Below are 21,734 nucleotides of genomic sequence, written 5' to 3'. Positions count from 1 at the left end.
CGATTGTGAAACAAGTTTGTGACATCATATTTTGGTGCTTACAAATTTGTCCATCAGTAATGCTTGATGATGCTTATTGATTGATTGATGTTGAGATGATGTGCACATTAAATGCTTATACAGGTGATTCACAAGCTTTGTGAACAAATGCAGGATATCATGATTGTGATTGTGAGATTAAGCAGGATGTGTATGTCAAATGTGAATGAGCTTATATGTGAGGTTTTGAGCTCTAGAGTTTTTGTTATTGTTGAATGCTATTACTTTGAAAGCATGAATGATTTTGCCCAGGTTTTCTATGATTGAATCAATTGCTTGTTTTGCATCATATGATCAAGGCCGTTTGTTGGAACCCTTTTTATTGGCCAAATTCATAAAGTTAGCCCACTAAAAGAGAACACGTTGTGTTCTATCCTTTGAACCCTTAGCCTTGAACATACACTGAAACCTTTGATTGAAAAATCTTTACCTTGAGTTAAGTAGAAGATCTTGTGTGGTATTGGTAAATGTTCAAGTTTGGGGTTGTTGGGAAAACATGAAAAGCATTGAGCTAAGAGCTAAAAAGTAAGAATATGCAAAGAGAAAAGAAAAGAAAAGAAAAGAAAAAGCGAAGCTCAATGCAAATGCAAAGGCAAGTTGGGAAAATTAAGAATAATTGTGTTGTTATGATTCTCTTAACTCAAGGATTTTGTGATCCAGAAAAACCAATTTTCTTGTTAGCCCAGCCACATTATAAGCCAGTGAAAAGTCCTTTTGATGATGCATGCTTGTGATTGTTTTGATTGTGGTAAAATGAAAGGCAAAGTTGATTCATGGGACATTGTGATAGTGGAGTGAATGAGCGAGACACTATACCTCTTATACACTTGTGTGTTGAGTGAAACACTGTACCTAGTGAGGAAATATTCCATAAGCACATGAACATCCATGCTTAATTGATTGATCATTCATGAAAAATAGCATTTGTTGGAATTTAAATGACTTTGTGAACACTAAAGTATGTGCACATCTTGATTGAATCTTGGTCATAAGTTTGAGTGAAGTTGATACTTATCTTGAGAAAAGGATTTTGAATGAGTGAACCATCATATGAATTGGTTGGAGATGGAGTTACATTTTGTTTGCTTGAGGACAAGCAAAGTTTTAAGTTTGGGGTTGTGATAACAGTTGAAAAACTGTTATTTTCATGCTTAAAATTGATACTAAAAGCAACCTTTAGACTTAGAAACTAGCTTGAAATCAATGCTTTTATCTATATTTTCAGAAATAAGAGAGCTGAACAGGTTTATGCTTGATTTGAGTGTTTTTGTGCAGGTTTTAAGGTGAATTTAGTGAAAAGAGTGAAGAAGGAGAGAAGTGACATTAGAAAAGACAAGAAAGAGTGCAAAAAGAGAAGTCGAAGGCACCGCTCAGCGGTAATTTACCGCTGAGCGGCACTCAAGGAGTCACGTTGGAACCGCTGAGGGGCAGAATGGCCGCTGAGGGGAAGAAAGAAGACGCGCAACCACCGCTGAGCGGCACTTTTTGGGCTTGGGCTTTTGTAATCTTTTGTAACTCTAGATTAGTATATAAGGGCTTGCACGTCCTAGGGTTAGGGATCTTTGGCAGAAACGAGGCAAACACTCTCTCTCTTCCACCCCTTTGAAGGAGGATCTTGGATGCTCAGGCTACCTCTTCACCTTTCTAGGGTTTTATCTTTCATTCTTTCATTATTGTTCATCTAGGTTCACCATGAAGATGGTGAACTAAACCTTGTATGTTTGTTGGGGAATCAATGTAATCTCTTGAAGCTCTCATATATGGAATTTATGCTTGCATCTTAATCTAAGACTTATGCTTTCTTTCATCATTAGTTAGGGTTTTTCCTCTTTGCTCAATGCTTGCATTGTTTAACTCATTCTATTGCATGATTATTGGTTTTGTCGATACGGACACGTACGGGGAAGTCTAGATCCGGGGAATTTCTCCCAATATTATACTGACAATATTATATTGGTTGTCGTTAAGCTCCTGCACTCATGAACTAATCATTAGGAATGCTAGGAATTGTATGAACTATTTGATTAGGGAGAAGCCATCTAGAATGGTACTTTAGAGAGTGGCATTAACAATGATGATTTGAATGTTGAATTCCTAAAATGTATGAGAGTGGATGAGATGAAATTGACCCCCAACAAAATATTCATTCATATAATCCATTGAAAGTGTTTATCTTTTGTCTTTGCCATTGATCAATTCATGCATACATGTTTATTTTTCGTCTTGCATATTAAAATCTAAATATTTCGTTTGTAAGTCTTAGCTAATCAACAAATCACATAACTAAACTAGGCTGTGAGTCCTTTGGGAAGAACGATACTTGGTCTTACCAAGTTTATTACTTGAACGATTCGGTCATACTTGCCGATTGTGAAACAAGTTTGTGACATCATATTTTGGTGCTTACAAATTTGTCCATCATTGTGCAAGTGTTTTTGTAAGAGTCTCCAATTGTTGAGTTAGTATTTTATTTTGTGCTAGCAAGGCGTCATGGGATTACAGTTGTAGAACTTCTTTTTGTTGAATAGGAGCTCCTCTTTCATTGTTCAACTCATTATCACTAGTAGCCATGTTTTCAATTATTTCTGTAGCTTCCTCTGGAGTTTTCCATTTGATATTTCCTCCAGCTGTGGCGTCAAGCATCATCTTGGTTTGGGAACCAAGACCTGTAATGAAGGCCAAGACTACTTCCACTTCGTCAAAACCGTGTGTGGGAGTTTTTCTCAGTAAGCTTTTATATATGTCCCATGCATGACCTAGTGATTCCTCCATACCTTGCCTGAAAGATGAAATCTCTTGCTTTCCTTTATTTAACTTTGATTGTGGAAAGTATTTGTTTAGGAACTTTGTTACCACCGCTTCCCACTCTGTAAAGCTTCCTTCTGGAAAAGAGTTCAACCAAATCTTAGCGTTGCCTCCTAGTGAGAATGGAAACAGGCTAAGTTTGATTGCTTCGTCCGGCACCCCATTTATCTTTACTGTGTTGCAAATCTCGTTAAACGTAGTGAGGTGCTCATATGGACTTTCGTGAGACAACCCATTAAACTGGTTACTCTTAACCAATTGGATTAGTGCTGGTTTCACCTCCATATTAGCCGCATTGACTCTTGGTCTTGCTATGCTGTTGAAATGCTGAGGTCCAGCTACATTAGTATAATCAGCAAGAGTTCGTCTGTTATTATTATTCTCCATCTCCTCAATGCTATGGTCAGAACTTTGTGGTGATGGTTGTAACAGAGTTTCCGGAGAAGGAAAGAGTTCTCTATATGTACGGATTCTTCTCCTTCGTCTACTCTCGTCCAAACCTTCAAGAAGAGGTTCTGCAGTTTTCTTACTCCTAGTTCGGATTGCTTCCTGCATACACAAGAAAACAAATCCCTAAAAGAAAAAATTCTAAACTACTGAATTACAATTTAATTAACTCTAAATTGTCTGTGTGGAGAGTCTTGAATTGATTTGCATTCTTCCTGATGTCTCAAAATGTATCTCAAAATTTTTTCCTGCAATCAAGGATGAAAATAATTAACTCAGATAATTCAAATTAATTAAAATAAGAATTTCTGGTCAAATTAGGCTCAATTAGCAAAAACGGAAAAATACCGGACATTTAAGCATAATTTCCTGATTAATTCTAGCACAATAAACTAGGTGAAGTCAAGAAAATATTGACTCATCAAAATAGACCACACTTAGTCTTTTGCACTCCTGGGCAAAATCAACACGCGAATCACGGAATAGTTCAAAGAACATCAGGGAAGTGACACAACTCAACACACAGAAAACAAAGACTAACAAGGACAGAAACAGAATTACACAGTTCTCATGGAATCTGGACCAAGAAAGGAAGTAGACAGTATTCAACACAAAATCAAAGAGAAGCAGATACTCATATGATTAATCAGCTCAAGAGGTGAATCAAAAGCAACAGAACCTCACAAATGCACTATTAGTGTTTTTCTCAAGTGTCTAGGGTAAATAGTGTCAACTCAATGCACTCAAGAAAGCAAACAACAACAGACTTGGCAAACCTCTAATGTCAACACTCAAAAATATATGCATGTTCAAATCAAAAGGTCTTTTATGGATGTAATGGGGCCAAGGATAAAGGAAGATAAATATGGATGAGAAGCTACAAACCAAAAGAACTAGAGGAGCAATGGGGAACAAGTGTAAACACAGTCAAACCACACCCAAAACCTCTAATTCAATCCTCTTCTTGACTCCATTATTCACAAAAAAAATTATTTTTTTTTATTTTTTTCTCATTTTTCTCTATACTTTTTTTTCTCATTTTTCTCTATATTTTTTCATCCTGTCTCTTTTCTTTTCTCTCTTTGGCACACAACTTGTAAGAGACAAGATACACAACATATTTACAAAAACAAAACAAGAAGAGGAATCAACTAGCCAATTCATAATAATCCCCAAGGAGACCACACTTGTTCCCAAAACACTTCCAAAGCTCCAAAACTCCCTAAGGTTAAGGTAATCATGGTTTTTTTTTTTTTTACTTAGGGCTAGTGTATGAGCTTCAAAACAAAGAAATGGGGAAAGTATAGGCTCAAAAGTGGTTATCAAAAGATTTAGAACAAGGTAGGCTTATTTGGCTAGAGAGGCTCAAGAACATAACTGCCTTTATCACTTCCAAACATGCATATCAACAAAGAATTATCAAGAAGATTCAAGCCAAGGCATATGTGCAAGCAATCAAGAGACATATCACACACAAGAAAGACATAAATTGGCTCAAATCTCACACAGGTACTTCTGTCACAATTAATTCATTCTCAAACATCATAATCATCTTCCAAGCAGAGAAAAACAAGGGTTTCCAAACAATCAGAGTATCAATGAAGTAAAAGACAAATCTACAACCTAAACAAAGTCCAGAAAGCAAGAGAAACAAGTAAAATTGTACACAAGACACAACAAAAACTACCTAGAAAACAAGACCTAAACAAAGAAAATCCTCCCCTAATAGACCACACTTAAACTACACAATGTCCTCAGTGTGTCACAATCAGCAGATCAAACAATCAGAACAGTCATCAGATATCAACAAAGTGCAATAAAAGTGAGGAGGGAAGGAGAAAAGAAACTCCCTGAGTCAGATGGGAGGGTAGGTGGGGTGGACCAAAGACGTCTCCTCCACCACTGCATCCAACAAAGAAGGATTGCTGAGGAAAGGCTACACTCTATGCCCGTTCACCTTGAAGCTTTTAGTTGCAGATGGACCTTGGATCTCTACTGCATCATAAGGATAAACATTAGTCACAACAAAAGGTCCAGTCCACTTTGATCTCAACTTACCACCCATGAGGCCGAGTCTAGAGTTATACAACAAAACCTGTTGGCCAACCTCGAAGTCCTTTCTAACAATGGAACTATCATGGAACCTCTTGGTCCTTTCCTTGTAGAACTTTGAGTTCTCATAGGCCTCCAATCGGATCTCATCGAATTCATTCAGTTGCAACTTCCTTTCCTCTCCAGCTTGGTCATTGGAGAAGTTGCAAGTCTTCACAGCCCAATATGCCCGATGCTCAATCTCAACTAGTAAATGACATGCCTTTCCAAAGACAACTCGATAGGGAGACATCCCAATGGGTGCTTTGTAGGAAGTCCTGTGGGCCCAAAGAGCATCGTCCAACCTATTACTCCAATCTTTCCTGTTGGGCTGGACAATCTTCTCCAAAATCCTCTTAATCTCCCTGTTGGAGATCTCAGCCTGCCCATTTGTTTGGGGGTGGTAAGGTGTAGAAACTCTGTGCGTCACCCCATATTTCTTGAGCAAAGCTTGCATGGATCTGTTGCAAAAATGGGTTCCCTGATCACCAACAATTGCTCTAGGCACTCCAAACCTGCAAAAGAGGTGAGATTTAACAAAAACTACAATAACCCAAGCATCATTAGTCCTGGTGGCTCTAGCTTCCACCCATTTTGAAACATAATCCACAACAAGGAGAATATAAGAGAAACCAAAAGAAACAGGAAAAGGACCCATGAAATCTATACCCCAGACATCAAACACCTCACAGAACAACATGGGTTGTTGAGGCATCTGTTGTTTCCATGAAAATGATCCTCCTGCTCTCTGACATGGCTCGCAGGTGCTGCAAATCCTCTCAGCATCCTTAAAGATGGAGGGCCAATAGAAACCACAATCTAACACCCTGCGAGCCGTTCTTTGAATTCCCAAATGATCACCAGGTGAGGAAGCGTGACAAAACTGTAGGACCGAATCAATCTCATGGTCCAAAATGCATCTTCTTGTAACCTGATCACTACACAACTTCCACAGATATGGGTCATCCCATATGTAATACTTAGCATCGCTCTTAATTTTAGCAATTTGAGCACGCGATGCTAAGGGAGGAAAAACATAAGCAACCAAATAATTAACAATATTTTCAAACCAAGGGGTAGGGTAGGAAAGTGAAACCATCCATAAGCTTTCATCAAGAAAGTTATCCTGGATAGGCAAAACATTGGCTTCATCCTCAACTCTCTCAATCTTGTTGAGGTGGTCAGCAACCAGATTCTGTGCTCCACTCCTGTCTTGGATTTGTAGTTCAAACTCTTGGAGTAGAAGCATCCACCTAATCAATCTAGGCTTCGACTCAGCCTTCTTCAATAGAAACTTTAGAGCTGCATGGTCAGTGAAAACAGTGACAGGAGAACCAAGCAAATAAGATCTAAATTTATCAAGAGCGAACATAATGGCTAAGAGCTCTTTCTCAATGGTAGTGTAGTTTGCTTGGGCAACATCCAAAGTCCTGGAAGCGTAGTAGATCACTCGAGGCCACTTATCAATCTTTTGTGTCAAGACAACCCCCAATGCATAATTGGATGCATCCCACATAAGCTCAAAAGGGGTTGTCCAATCTGGTGCCTGGATGATCGGAGTGGTGGTCAAAGCTTCCGTCAGGCTGTCAAAAGCTTGTTTGCATCTGTCATCAAAATCAAACTCAATGTCTTTCTACAACAGTTTGGACAAGGGAAGCGCTTTCTTGCTGAAATCCTTGATGAAGCGCCTATAGAAACCTGCATGCCCAAGAAAAGATCGAACCTCTCGCACGCAAGAGGGGTAAGGCAATTGCGAAATCATAGATATTTTTGCAGGATCTACCTCTATTCCCTTCCTATAAATGATATGCCCTAACACTAAACCTTTTTCAACCATGAAATGACATTTATCAAAATTAAGAACAAGGTTAGTATCAATACATCTTTTCAAAACCTTTTCCAAACAGTCTAAACATGTATCAAATGAGGATCCATATACAGTAAAATCATCCATGAACACCTCTATGCAACTTTCCAGAAAATCGCTAAAAATCTAAGCATGCACCGTTGGAAGGTACCAGGGGCATTGCACAGGCCAAATGGCATCCTCTTATAGGCAAAAGTGCCAAAGGGGCAGGTGAACGTGGTTTTCTCTTGGTCCTTAGGAGCAATATTGATTTGAAAATAGCCAGAAAAACCATCAAGAAAACAATAATGAGATTTACCTGCCAGGCGCTCTAGCATCTGATCAATGAATGGGAGGGGAAAATGATCTTTCCTGGTTGCTTGGTTGAGCCTCCTATAGTCAATGCAGACTCTCCAGCTGTTCTGCACTATAGTTGGGATAAGCTCATCCCTCTCATTCTAATGGACAAACACCCGAGGAGATGACGATAGAAGCTGTGCTAGCACGATTCGGACTCCTCGAGGCTTCCTCCGACGAGTAATACGTAGCGGAATGATAAAGAAGCTCAAGATTGAGAGATGACTCGAAGGAAAACTACTAAACTATGAACAGACTCAAGAAAACCCTAGAAAAGGGGGAAAGCTCAAAATGAACCGATTAATCGGTTCAAACTCAAGATTGAACGGTGGAAAAGCTAGTTTGCTTAGTGGGAAGTGGATTAAACGGTAGAAAAGGGAAAAAAATCGGTGGAAAGTCTGGATCGAAGGTGAAACAAGGTTTTTAATCGGTGGAAAACGAAGGAACGGTGAAGATGAGGCGCGGATATGGAAGGAGATGTATATTCGTGAAGAGAAATGAAACTTACGAAGGATGAGACGTGGATCTGTGATGGTGATGCACTCAAGAAGAAACCCTAGCTGATGATGTTTCTTCGAAGTGGAAAACGAGAGAAATGTGGTGAAGTTCTACGGGAGAGGAATAAAAGTGAAGCGTGAAAGATGTCACGCGTGGCTGAATGAAGAGGTGGAGGAAAGGAATGCTGATGCGTGCACGGTGGTAGATGATGTGCGCCAGAGAAAGGGGGACGCGTGGCTAAGAGGTGTTGAAGCCACTATGCTGAAGCAGATTGGAATAATGGTGATGGTGTGTGATGAGAGAGAAGCACGGTGGAATGGAAAATGAAAGCGAGAGAGGTGCTTGGAAGGTGGCTAGAGGGAGTCTTTGGACTCTCTAGCCTATGACTTTCAAGAGAGAATAGTTTCCGATTCAGAAAACTCAATTCTCATTATTCTCAAAAGTGCCAATACAAGAGAGGAGCTGGGTATTTATAGTAACCCATGCTCCGTACAAGCTAAAATACATGCATAATAAAATGTAAAAACTACAAAAAAAGGACACTGATAAAACACATCAAGCAAGATTCCATCATACCCTCCCTCTTAAAAAAAGATTTGTCCTCAAATCTGACAATCGCCTTATGAAGAAGCTCTACACAATCTTTGGGATCATGGCCATCTTAGAGTGGCCTTATTCTTTTATATCCAATTTTTCTTCCTCCTGGATCAAACACATATCTGCAATAAACATCAAATATATTTTCAATTAATATCAATCCAGGAAAGAATTTTTCTATAAAAACAAGGAAATAAGGACTTCTAATATTTTTTTTTATCACATTTGGAAATTCTAGAAGTCCAAATTCACTTTTGTCTTGAGTTAATTGTTTTCTTAAAGATTACAATAACTCAAGATTTGAATTGTCATATTTTGAGAATGTTTTCATAAAATATATAATGACAATTGGTTAGAAAAAGAAGTCCATATTTGAAGAATAAATCATGATTGGAAAAAAAGTAACGATTTGGAAACCTTCCCTTTTAGGTTCCATATTCTTGCCTTTCTCTCTTTTCTTCTTTTCTCTCTTTTTTTTTCTTTCTTCTTCTTTTCTTTTCTCTTCTTCTCTTCTTAATTCCTCTCTTTTTCTCTCTTCTCTTTTCTCGTTTTCTTCTCTCTCTCTCTTCTCTTCTTCTTTCCTTTCTTCCTCTTCTTTTCTCTCAATCTCTCTTTCTCTTTTCTTATCCTTGATCTCTTTAAGTCTTGCCCCAAATTCTAATTCTCTACAAAGAAACCCATGATCATTTAAACTCTCAAGAAATAATTTTCCATCATCAATGCAATCCCTAATTAGTTCTAGGTTTCTTTTAATGCTTGAAGGCACAAACTTTCTTCTCATGCAAGCTTTTAAATCATGCCAATCACGTATGGAGGACTTTCTACCTTTCCTAACATGATATTGTCTTTCATCCCACCACTCACTTGCATGCTCTTCTAACTTAGAGAGATATATGCTAAGGACATAATATTCACTCTCTCCATAAAACCAAGGATTTATTTTATCAATTTCTTTTTCCCAAGTTAGGTATGTTAATGCACCTATGTCTTTACCAAAGAATGGAAGATTCCTAGCTTGTTTAAACATGTCATCAACATTATCTAACCTAGAAGACCTATATGAACTATAACAAGACATCTTTGTTTTTAAAAGTTTTCTTTGTGTGAAAGGTATACAAGATTCACACTTAGACAAGTCCCAGGTAAGAGAGGTGAGTCATGAAGACTGCTTAAGTACCAAGTCTTACCTTGCCAGAAATGTCTTAGGTTACTACTAGTTACCCTTTAAACAAAAATCACCTTTAAAATCAAAGAACACAACTCAAACAATCACAAACAATTAAGCACAATTAAAAAAACTAGACTCTCGGACTCTAATGTGATAAGGCTTAGAGTTTAATCCCTTTTAGCCTAAATCACCCCTAAACGTGAAACATAAAGCAAATCAATATTAAAGTCTACTCATAGCTTTGGCTAATCAAGACACACTGACCTGTCTAGCTATGCTAAAATTAAAGCAAGTAAAGTTGCCAAGAGTTTGAAAGAGCACCAAGGACTCTTCCAAAGCACTTGGACTTTATAAAAGGCCTTTTTACAAAACAAGCTAAAGCTAACAGTAGGCTAACACAAGCCCATTACAAACAAATTGAAGAAAACAATTACAAAAGAAAACAACTATGCTAGACTGCTACGGTCCTGGTCCACTTCATTCAGCTTTGTTGCTCAACTTTGTTGCTTCTTGACAACTTTTGGAATCAATGCTTTTGAATCTCCTGACCAGTATAATCCTACAATCCCAAATCACAAAGTTGCTATGAGTATTCACTTGGTTAAAACAGATTGCAAAAAAGGATATAGGGTAGTAATAACTTCCTTTTCTCTTGGCTGCACAAGCTTTCCAAGCTTTCCACTAAGATTTTGCTGCTGCTCAATTAATGGTCTCAACTTATACTGCACAAACAATTCCAACTAAATCAGCAGATTAAACAATTCTAATCCCAACGATTGCAGGCCATACAAAACAATTTAAGGATATCAAAAGCAGTTTGAGATAAAAGAAACTCCCTTCAATTCAGATGGCTGCTACTGGTTGCTCAAGCTATACTTCTACTCATTCTAAACTAATCTCAACTTCTATTGGACACCCTGCACTGGTTCATTTCTGCATACAAAATCAAACCCAAATCCAACAAATACAAATAGGAATAGACATTAACCAGATGCAATGGGTGTAATTCAAAGCTGAACTAAACTGATTTAAACAACCATTCAATTCTAATTTAAAATCTGATAAATCCAATGGGTAAAAAGAATGATGTGCTTAATTCAACCAGGAAGTCAGAATTGGAAATTAAGTGCTTTAGTCACTTCTTAAAAAAATGGAATGATGCTTTGGCAGTTAAAACAAGTTAATGCACAAGCCTAGTTACTCCAAGCAAATCAATTCATGCATAAATCTGTCCATGAAATCCTAACTAGGTGGCATGCAAGGGTATGCAATCAATCAATCTGACAAAAACTGAAAGCTGCATGTGATTAATACCAGGAAACTATTTTCTATATGCATTTGGAAAAATGATCTCAATAAAGAAAGAGTGATGGTGCTGATCAGGACTCAACAGATTTCAACAGTTGTAAGCAAACCATGAAATCAGTAATCACATTCAGACATATAATACCTCAATGATTTTAGCAAGCAGTTTATAACATAAAATGAATGCAAGAGCAGATTAAAATGAAAACAATCACAATTGCTCTAGTTTGATCATTCAAACTCCTTTTCCCTGCACAATGAACAATCACAAACAGTTAGATTAACAATGAATTCTCTATTTCAAAGTGACAAGGAATTAGGCTAAGTTAGCCTTACAAAGCTCACAACACTCAGGCTTCTCTTTAAAAACTTTACACACACAAATGAAGGTTTGGAAGGGAGATTCTCCCTTGGCAGTTCAAGGCTGGAGAATCTGTTAGACCACCACCACCTAAGATGCTACCAAGCACACAAACCTTCTTTCAAATTCCAGAAACCAAAGTGTAAAAGCTTCTCAATCAAGAATGGCTAGGCTAAGGTCAAAATCAGAAATCAGAACAGGATAGCACAGTAGAGAAACTGACTCAAGATCAACTCTAGATCAGATTATGAAAGCAAACAAAGCTCAAATTAAGAACAACAAAATAGAATGCACATGCATTGAAAGAAAACCAGGAAAGTCAATCAAGACAAACAAGAAACAAAGCAAAGAATAAGGTGAGCACACAAACAGAACCTAACAAGGGATCTAGAATTGATTAAGAAAGCAAATAAAAAAAATGCAGCAAGGAATTGCATAACTGGTTGGTGAACACAGGTTTCAGATGCAAAATTGAACTTGTCCAATAGCTATTTTTTAGCAATTTCAATTCTGGACACAATTGCACACTGAAATCCACTCGAACAAGTTTAATGATGCTTGTTTTGATCATTCAACGCCAGTTTAAACAATTTCATAGGCTTTTACTCAAATTCACATGTTCAGTTCCTTGTTTTTCTTTTCAGAATTTGCCTCTTTTGAACTGATTTACTCAACTCATGCCTTTATTTCGTTTTGGACCAAAACAGTGATTAACAAGCATTGAAACAACTTAGTTCTGCAGTTTAGAAAGTGTAAAAAAATAGTTGTCAATGACTCTAGGATTGAATATACAAAATTCCAACAATGATCTACTACTAAAATGAACAAAAACAAAGCAAAAGACTCAAGCAATGAAATATGCAGTTCGGCCTACTGCTTGCAAGTAATTTCTGCTGTGACTTTCACACTAACAACCAAGCTAATGCTGAGCATATCACTGCTTTTCTGGTTGGCACTTTGTTACTAGTCATCTCAGCATTCCAGCTCAATTTTAAAAGCGCAGAATAACTTCAATGTTCAGATTCAACAGCTTATTAAAACTAGAAGGTCTCAACAGAAAATTCAAATCAGATCTGCTGCTCATTTCAAGCATCCGAGCTCTCAGTATTAAATGTCATAGCTCATACGGTATGCACATTGAACATTCAATTAGATCACCACAAACACAACTCAAATAAGAAGTACAACTTGAAGTTATGAACAAGAAAAATCAACTAACATGACTATGACAAAACAAAATTGGAATTTCAAATGAAAAGACTCAAACAAATTGGATTCACCGAATAAAATGATAAAAACACTGACTCAAGGTAAAGACTCAAACACAGAACAAGCAACCTTATCAGAATTTGGAAACCTAAACACATGAACACAAACTTCATTGAATGAAGATGCACGAACAAAACTTAAACACAAGACAGTAAAGAAATTAACTAACAACGCGAAAATGAAAGAAATTAAACGCACAGCGTTAAACCAGAACATGAATCAAGTAGCGGAATGCAAGAACAAACTCAAGATCAAGACAGAATCAAAACACAAAACTAGAACAAAGACAAAGACGCGAATCAAACTGAAACAAGAATCGAAACAGAGATACTTACCTGCGTGAAGCACAGACGAAACCTAAGCTCTGATACCAACTAATGGACGAACACCCGAGGAGATGACAATAGAAGCTGTGCGAGCACGATTCGGACTCCTCGAGGCTTCCTTCGACGAGTAATACGCAGCGGAATGTTAACGAAGCTCAAGATTGAGAGCTGACTCGAAGGAAAACTACTAAACTATGAACAGACTCAAGAAAACCCTAGAAAAGGAGGAAAGCTCAAAATGAACCGATTAATCGGTTCAAACTCAAGATTGAACGGTGGAAAAGCTAGTTTGCTTAGTGGGAATTGGATTCAACGGTAGAAAAGGGAAAACAATCGGTGGAAAGTCTGGATTGAAGGTGAAACAAGGTTTTTAATCGGTGGAAAACGAAGGAACGGTGAAGATGAGGCGCGGATATGGAAGGAGATGTATATTCGTGAAGAGAAATGAAACTTACGAAGGATGAGACGTGGATCTATGATGGTGATCCACTCAAGAAGAAACCCTAGCTGATGATGTTTCTTCGAAGTGGAAAACGAGAGAAATGTGGTGAAGTTCTACGGGAAAGGAATAAAAGTGAAGCGTGAAAGATGTCATGCGTGGCTGAATGAAGAGGTGGAGGAAAGGAATGCTGATGCGTGCACGGTGGTAGATGGTGTGCGCTAGAGAAAGGGGGACGCGTGGCTAAGAGGTGTTGAAGCCACTATGCTGAAGCAGATTGGAATAATGATGATGGTGTGTGATGAGAGAGAAGCACGGTGGAATGGAAAATGAAAGCGAGAGAGGTGCTTGGAAGGTGGCTAGAGGGAGTCTTTGGACTCTCTAGCCTATGACTTTCAAGAGAGAATAGTTTCCGATTCAGAAAACTCAATTCTCATTATTCTCAAAAGTGCCAATACAAGAGAGGAGCTGGGTATTTATAGTAACCCATGCTCCTTACAAGCTAAAATACATGCACAATAAAATGTAAAAACTACAAAAAAGGACACTGATAAAACACATCAGGCAGGATTCCATCACATTCTTCACCATAGTGAGGCCAGTTTTCTTGGGCACAACATGGATGGGGCTCACCCACTAACTGTTTGAAATAGGGTAGATGATCCCAACTTGCAAAAGCTTGGTCACGTCCTTCTTGATGACGTCCATGATCACGGGGTTTTGCCTTCTTTGTGGCTGTCTCACTGGCTTTGCCCCATCTTCCAAAAGAATTCTATGCATGCATGTGGATGGGCTAATACCAGGTATGTCAGCCCAACTCCAACCAATGGCCTTGTTGTGCTTCTTAAGCACACCAAGCAACTTCTCCTCTTGAACAGAATCAAGGGAGGTAGAAATGATCACCGGTTTCTTCTCATCATCCTCCAAGTACACGTACTTGAGGTTATCTGGGAGCTGTTTCATCTCAAGAGTGGGTGCATGCAAGTCAGATTCAAGTGTACTTCCTGCAACGTGGTTAATGCATTATGAATCTAAAGAGTGTTCAGGTAAAGGCAAAACACTCATCTCATCACAACCCAAATCAATGTCCATCACATATATGTCAACAACATCATCAATATCATGCATAACATCAATATCCTGGACATCACAATCCTCATCAAAATCCACAACATTATCAACATCATTCTCAAATCCTGATTCGAATCCAGATTCAATGCATGAATGCAAAGAAGATAGAAAAGAATGCTTCTTCTCATGCACAAAATGAAAGTCGTCAACAACAAATTCATCAATAATGTCATCCAATGCATCGATCCTAAACAGAGAATGGTCCTCAGCTGGAAATTTCATTGCATCAATGATATTAAAATGAACAACAATATCAGCAAATTCCATAGACAAAGTTCCAGCATACACATCAATCTTAGTTCGGGCAGTTTTCAAGAATGGCCTGCCTAAGATAATGGGAGCGGATCCATGAGAGAATCCCTCCTCCATTTCCAAAACATAAAAGTCAGCAGGAAAAATCAATTCACCAACACTAACCAAGACATCCTCTATGAAACTTGTTGGGTGGGTAACACTCCTATTGGCCAACTGAATGACCACACCCGTGGTTTGCAAAGGACCAAGAGACAAAGATGCATATATAGAGAAAGGCATGACATTAACAGAAGCACCCAAATCAAGCATGGCATTCTCAAATTTATTGTTCCAATCACACAAGGAATGCAAAATATACCTGGGTCCTTGCACTTTTCAGGAATGTGCGGGACCGACTTACCAATAAGCATAGATACATTCCTTCCCATGCTAATCCTCTCATTTCCCTTCATCTTTCTCTTATGTGTGCACAACTCCTTCAAGAATTTGGCATACTTCGGTATCTGCTTGATGGCATCGAGTAGAGGTATGTTCACCTCTACCTTCCTGAAGGTCTCCAGAATTTCCCTATCCACCTCTTCCATCTTTGTGCTAGGAAGTGCCCGTGAAGGGAATAGAAGAGGGATAGGTCGGTCAACCAATGGAGAAGGTGCGGTAGCAGTGGTGGTGGAAAAGGGAGAAGATCCACCTGAAGAAGAACCACCAGCTGGAGAAGAAGATCCACCCACCTCAAATGCCCTGCGTGGACCGTCATGGTCGTCCTCTCTAGGACAAGTGGCAGGCACGAGTGTAGATGTAGAAGCGGGCTCTGAAAGCACAACAATCTGCTTCCCTGATCTGAGGGTTATGGCACTCACATTCCTTGGATTCTGCACAGGCTGGGATGGTAACTTATCAGAATTTTGAGAATGCGCCTGGTTTATCTGAGGAGCCATCTGACCCATCTGGTTAGTGAGACTCTGTATGAAAGCTCTAGTCTCCTGCTGAAATTGCATGTTATCTTTCTGAAACTGCAGGTTTTGCATAGTCATCTGTCTCACTAACTCTTCTAATGAAGGTTTAGACGAAGTGGAAGGGTGGGCAACTGGTTGGGCAGGTGCCTCTTACTGTTGCTGTTGTTGTTGCCTCTGGTGTTGTTGCATAGGTGGAGGCACATATCTGTTAGGTGCTCCAGCATTCTGGAAAGGTGGCGCCTATTGCTGATGCTGTGGCGCATTGTTCCATCTAAGATTTGGGTGATTCCTCCACCCTGGGTTATACCTATTGTTGGACTAGTCATGATTTTGCTGTTGTGGCTGCCTGTTGTTGTAGATGTTCGTAGCATAAGCCTGAAGCGCATCAGAGGCAGCAGGGTGCTGCAAAGAAGGACATGCATCTGTATAGTGGTCACTAGAAGGACAAATAGCACATAGTCATACAATAGATGCAGATGGAGCTGCAGATCTCTGGTTGGTAGTCAACTGTGTCACCAACTTTGCAAGAGAGTCAATCTTGCCCTCCAACTTGCTTTCAACAGCTGATAAAGACTAGGCAACAACATCATGTACACCCCTCACCACAATGGCATCATTCCTGGCGCTAAACTGTTGGGAGTTGGAGGCCATCTTCTCAATCAATTGCCTAGCCTCAGCAAGTGTGGTGTCTCCAAGAGCTCCACCACTAGCAGCATCAATCATACCCCGGTCCATGTTGTTCAAACCCTCATAGAAATACTGGATAAGGAGTTGTTCAGGTATCTGATCGTGGGGACAGCTAGCACAAAGTGTCTTGAATCTCTCCCAATACTCATACAAGCTCTCTCCACCAAGCTGCCTAATCCCAGTTATGTCTTTTCTGATAGCTGTGGTCCGGGATGCTGGGAAAAATTTCTCCAAGTACAGCCTCTTCAGATCATCCCAGCTAGTGACGGATCTAGGCGCCAAACCATACAACCAATCCTTAGCAACATTTTCCAATGAATGAGGGAATGCCTTCAAGAAGATGTGTTCTTCAGGAACATCATGTGGTTTCATAGTGGAACAGACAATGTGGAATTCCTTCAAATGCTTATGTGGACTCTCACCTGCAAGACCATGAAACTTGGGCAACAAATGGATCAGTCCAGTCTTGAGAAAAAATGGAATGTCCTCATCAGGATATTGGATGCACAAGCTTTTAATATCGAAATCAGGTGCAGCCATCTCCCTAGAAGTCCTCTCACGAGGTGGAGGTTGTGCCATATTGTTCTCAATGTGAAAAACAACAGAATCAGAATCAGAATCAAGTGTAGATGCAGTATGCACCAAGTACTCAGCAGTGGGATGCACAGTATCTAATGGACCAGACTCAAAAACAGACTCTAAAGACAAATTCCTAGAATGCCTAATTAACCTATGAAACGTGCTATCAATCTCAGGATCAAAGGGTGGTATGAATCCAGGATTTCCTCTAGTCATGCACTAAATCACAACACCCTGTAATCATGAAACAATAGCACAAAAATTTCAAACACACAAAACAACCTAAGCAAACAAAACACACATACTCAAACAACACATTAACACAACAAAAGACCTAAAACCGAACCGTTGGTCCCCGGCAGCGGCGCCAAAATTTTATGCGGCTGTCGCGGCCCATCAAATTTGATGTGCATTAAAGAATGCAGTATAGTGCTAGGAAGTGACTCCTAGGTCGTCTCTCAAGGACCAAATGTGGTTCAGGTAATAGGTCGAACACTTTGTGGAGGGTTGGTGAAGAGTTTATGAATGCAAGTGAACTAAATCAAAATAGGAACATAAACACGAATGTAAACACAGGATTAAAACAGTTGGTCACTTAAGCTAACATCATAACTAAAATATCACAACCAAGAAAAATAGAGAACATTAAAATGAAAAATGCTTAAACCAAATTAAAAGTGCAACATTGAGCTAAACAATTTAGTGCAAACTGAAAATGGCAGGCAATTGAAATGAATGCTTAAAGAAATAAAGAAAACTAAACCCCTTGGCACTATCCATTGGTCCCCGTGTGAAGCCCTGCGTGTTGTGTAACATCCCGGAAACTCACAGGGACCATCGACTGCCCCCACAGATCACCACGAGGCTTTCCAGTGTGCTTTGTCCTCACTCACACACTTTCTAGGAAAACTTCCCAAAAGGTCACCCATCTCGCACACTTTCTGGGAAAACTTCCCAGAAGGTCACCCATCCCAGAATTACTCCGAAAAGCAAATGCATTTTTGGTGATATGAGTAGCCAAATCAATCCCTTTAAGCTATCCTTCAACTGTATAGTCCCATACCTATACAGTCTCCAGATCCCTCTCATTCCGGTGTATGTTCGATTCGTCCATGTACCCCTTCCACCCGAAGCTGCCAGGAGCCGCTCCTTGTCTGTGCCCCCTGCACCATGCCTCTTGCACCGGCGTCACTCCCCGCCCTCGTCAGTGCCCGGGTGTCACATGCCCACCAGCTTCCGTCTGGTTCGTCCTCGAACCACACCATACTAGGAGAGGCTAGGCTCTGATACCAAACTGTGTAACACCCCGAATTTGGCGTTACAATTTATGTTCCATAAAATACATATATAATTTTTTTTTTTCTGGGATGGGTGACCTTCTGGGAAGTTTTCCCAGAAAGTGTGCGAGATGGGTGACCTTCTGGGAAGTTTTCCCAGAAAGTGTGCGAGTGAGGACAAAGCACACTGGAAAGCCTCGTGGTGATCTATGGGGGCAGTCGATGGTCCCTGTGAGTTGCCGGGATGTTACATGTTGTGCTTCCAAAAAAAACCAACAACCTGTGACACCTCTCTACCAATGTGCTACTTCCTTCAAAGCCAAATTGAATGTTTCGTGTGCGCTTTTCCTCCATCAATTGAAATCAGCATTTTTCATTTCCTAAAACCAAGTCAGCCATACTAATTTCTGGACTAAAGCTTCACTCCCTTCCATCACCGTGGCACCACATCCTTGCTCCAGCTCCCTCTTGAACTCTGTCCCACAAGCACGTACACGCTGCCAGCCAGAAGAATTAAAGGCCCTATAATATGCTTTGGACGTGACTTCTCCCTTCCACCGTGTGCTTCCTTTCAACTTCGTGCTTCACTTCTTCCAACGCAACACGCGTGTTAGAATCGTTGCAGCGGAATTGTTAGCGTGGAATAATAAACCAAGAGGATTTTTAATACGAACGTGTGCCTTTTAATTTCTACTCAATTAAACTTACCAAGCAAATAATAATGACAAATAAAGAGAGTAAGGTTGAGAGAAATTTGCACAGATGATTTTATCCTGGTTCGGATCTTACCAATCCTACGTCCAGTCGCTTATCTCAAACAAGATAAACCTTTTTCACTAACACAAAACAATTACAAATATTAATCACAAAGAAAAACAATTTGTAAGAGTTTAGAATTACCACCTCTCTTGAAACCACAAGAGATGAACTTACACTTCCTTTGAATCTTCACAAAGGATGACCACCTCCTTCGAATGATTCACGAAGGATGATTCTCTTCCAGTCACTTCCTCGGACACACCAAGGATGAACAAGCTATTCCTCTGTCACCGCAGTAGCACTTCAGGACTTTGCAGACAAGAGTTTCCTTAGCTTCAATAGAGTTCTCAAAGAGTTCAGAGATCTTTAGCACAAGGGAAGAGTTATTTTTGAGATAAAGAGTGAGCCATTTTATAGACTCAGCCTAATACCCTTCCATTCTTCGAAAACGGGCCATCTAACGCATTTAATCGATTAACATAAATATTAATCGATTAATAATGAGTACAACGGCTAGTTTTTCAAATCTGAAACCCCCAACGGCTAGTTTTTCAAATCTGAAACCCCCAACGGCTAGTGTTAATTGATTATTCTCAGGAATGATCGATTAACTAATCGATTATTATTAGCTTTAATCGATTATTACAGGGGCAATTGGGTTTTCAGTGTCAGCCTCGTTTTAATCGATTAAAACTGGGTTTAATCGATTAAAACAGCTTGTGGATGATTCTCAACAGTAAATAAATCAAATATAAATTACAAGAATCAACCCTAATACATATAAGAGCACTATTACATCAACTTTGATTATTATAAAAGCTTTATAAACTACAGAGATCTTCAATCTGCCTTTATGGATCTTGACTTGTGCAAATCTGTTCATCATCAAAACTTCATCTTTGATTTTTGCTAACATTCTCCCCCTTTTTGATGATGATCAAAAACTCCTTTGATTTAAAGCTTTTAGTAATAATCTGGATAAAACACAACTTATGGAAGAAAAAGTGCATTAGTGAATAAACACAAATAAGCAAATAAGCTTTAAACATTTTCTCCCCCTTTTTGATCATAATTAAAAAGTTGTGTTTGATGTTCTCCCCCTAAGATAATACTCCCCCTTAACAAAGGCATGTATGCATATGAGCTAAAAATATTTCAAATTTAAAGATTCATTCAAACATACACAATAGGATATTTAAAGCAAATAATTTTAGGATAAAGAACTTATAAAACATTGTTTAGATCTTCATCTTGAGGATTGTCATCATTCTTCGCTTCATTTGTTGTCTTCTACAAATCTTCATCATTTCCTGCATGTAATTCAACTGACTCAAGAGGTTTTGCCTCAAGGTCTACAATTTCATCAAAGACAACATGCACACATTCTTCTATTTCAAATGTTTTCCGATTGAAAACTATATATGCTTTGTATATTAGAAGATATCCAAAAAAAATAGTTTCATCGGCCTTGGAATAAAATTTTCTTAAATTTTGTTTTAAAGAAATTTTAAATATTAAACAATAGCTCCTTTGGGTTAGATTTAGAAAAAAGAAATCATTTTACAACCCAAACATATCTACCACTTGGAACACCATAATGCTTAATTTTACATTTATTTGAAGTATGACCATTTTTCATACAATAAAAGCATGATACAAAGTTTGTGTTTGTATAAGTTGTTCCTTTTTCTACCCATGTTCTACGGGTTCTATTATTATGTTTATTTTTAATTTTAGGAACATACTTATTTTTAACAACCTTATTTTCATTATTTTTACTACATTCTCCTAAGGTTGTGTGTTCTAGTAGTTTCTTAAAATTTTCACAAGAAGCACATTCATCACTACTAGTAAATTTACCCTTTTCAAAAAATAAAACTTTATTTTTCAAATCTTTATTTTCTTCAAAAATATTTTCAAAATTTAATTTTAAATTTTTATTTTCTTCAAGAATATTTTCAAAGTCTGATTTCAAATTTTTATTTTCTTCAGAAATATTTTCAAAATTTAATTTTAAATTTTTGAAATCCTTTTTCAATTTCTTATGAGCTTTATCTAATTTTTCAGATTCTACTATTAAAGCAGCATAAGTTTCATGCAATTCATCTTCACTAATTTGACTATAATTATCAGAATCGCTAGATGTACTTACTTGGCTTCCAGCGTCGTCGTTCACCACTAAACAGATATTTGCTTCTTCATCAGATTCGCTGAAATCGGAAATTGTTTCGTTGTCATCGTCCCATGCGATGGAGGCTTTCTTTTTCTTGAAGTTTTTCTTTTCCTTTAATTCTTTATTCTTTTTTGATTTGGGCAGTCCGCTTTTAAGTGCCCCCTTTCTCCGCAACCATAACATTTATAGTGTGAGGAAGATCCTTGATTTTCTTTCTTTTCGAATTTTAATCTTCCTTTGTCTTTTGATTTCATGAACCTGTTGAGCCTTTTTATCATGAGTCTCAAATTTTCTTCATCTTCTGAATCTTCATCTTCCATTTTGCTCTTGCTCTTTTCTACCTCAGATTTCAAGGCTAGACTCTTTTTCTTA

At 38.6% G+C, this 21,734-nt stretch overlaps 1 protein-coding gene across 1 annotated transcript; it reads right to left on the bottom strand.

The window, feature by feature from the left end:
* Positions 1–5,227: 5,227 nt before the first annotated feature.
* Positions 5,228–15,965, bottom strand: LOC128194405 (uncharacterized). The gene is made up of 5 exons (XM_052869992.1): positions 15,351–15,965; positions 14,625–15,249; positions 14,218–14,552; positions 10,446–10,570; positions 5,228–6,986 (listed from the first exon to the last, which is right to left on the bottom strand). The coding sequence occupies exons 1-5, from the start codon at positions 15,963–15,965 to the stop codon at positions 5,228–5,230; spliced, it is 3,459 nt and encodes a 1,152-aa protein (XP_052725952.1).
* Between the last annotated feature and the right edge of the window lie 5,769 nt (positions 15,966–21,734).

The sequence above is a fragment of the Vigna angularis genome, chromosome 10 (assembly GCF_016808095.1).
Source record: "Vigna angularis cultivar LongXiaoDou No.4 chromosome 10, ASM1680809v1, whole genome shotgun sequence".
NCBI classification, from domain to species: Eukaryota; Viridiplantae; Streptophyta; class Magnoliopsida; order Fabales; family Fabaceae; genus Vigna; species Vigna angularis.
The sequence above is the reverse complement of the archived record's forward strand: the minus strand, read 5'-3'. Positions and strand labels throughout refer to the sequence as shown.

Bases quoted from the DNA above. Each gene is read 5' to 3' on its own strand.
- LOC128194405 (XM_052869992.1), bottom strand. From the start codon at position 15,965: ATGACTATGCAAAACCTGCAGTTTCAGAAAGATAACATGCAATTTCAG. The intron at 15,250-15,350 runs GTATCTATGCTT...AATAAATTTGAG, and splicing joins GGATTAGCATGGGAAGGAAT to AATGCCATGCTTGATTTGGG. The intron at 10,571-14,217 runs GTTGGGATCATC...TTGTTTGTGCAG, and splicing joins ACGTGACCAAGCTTTTGCAA to TATAAGTTGAGACCATTAAT.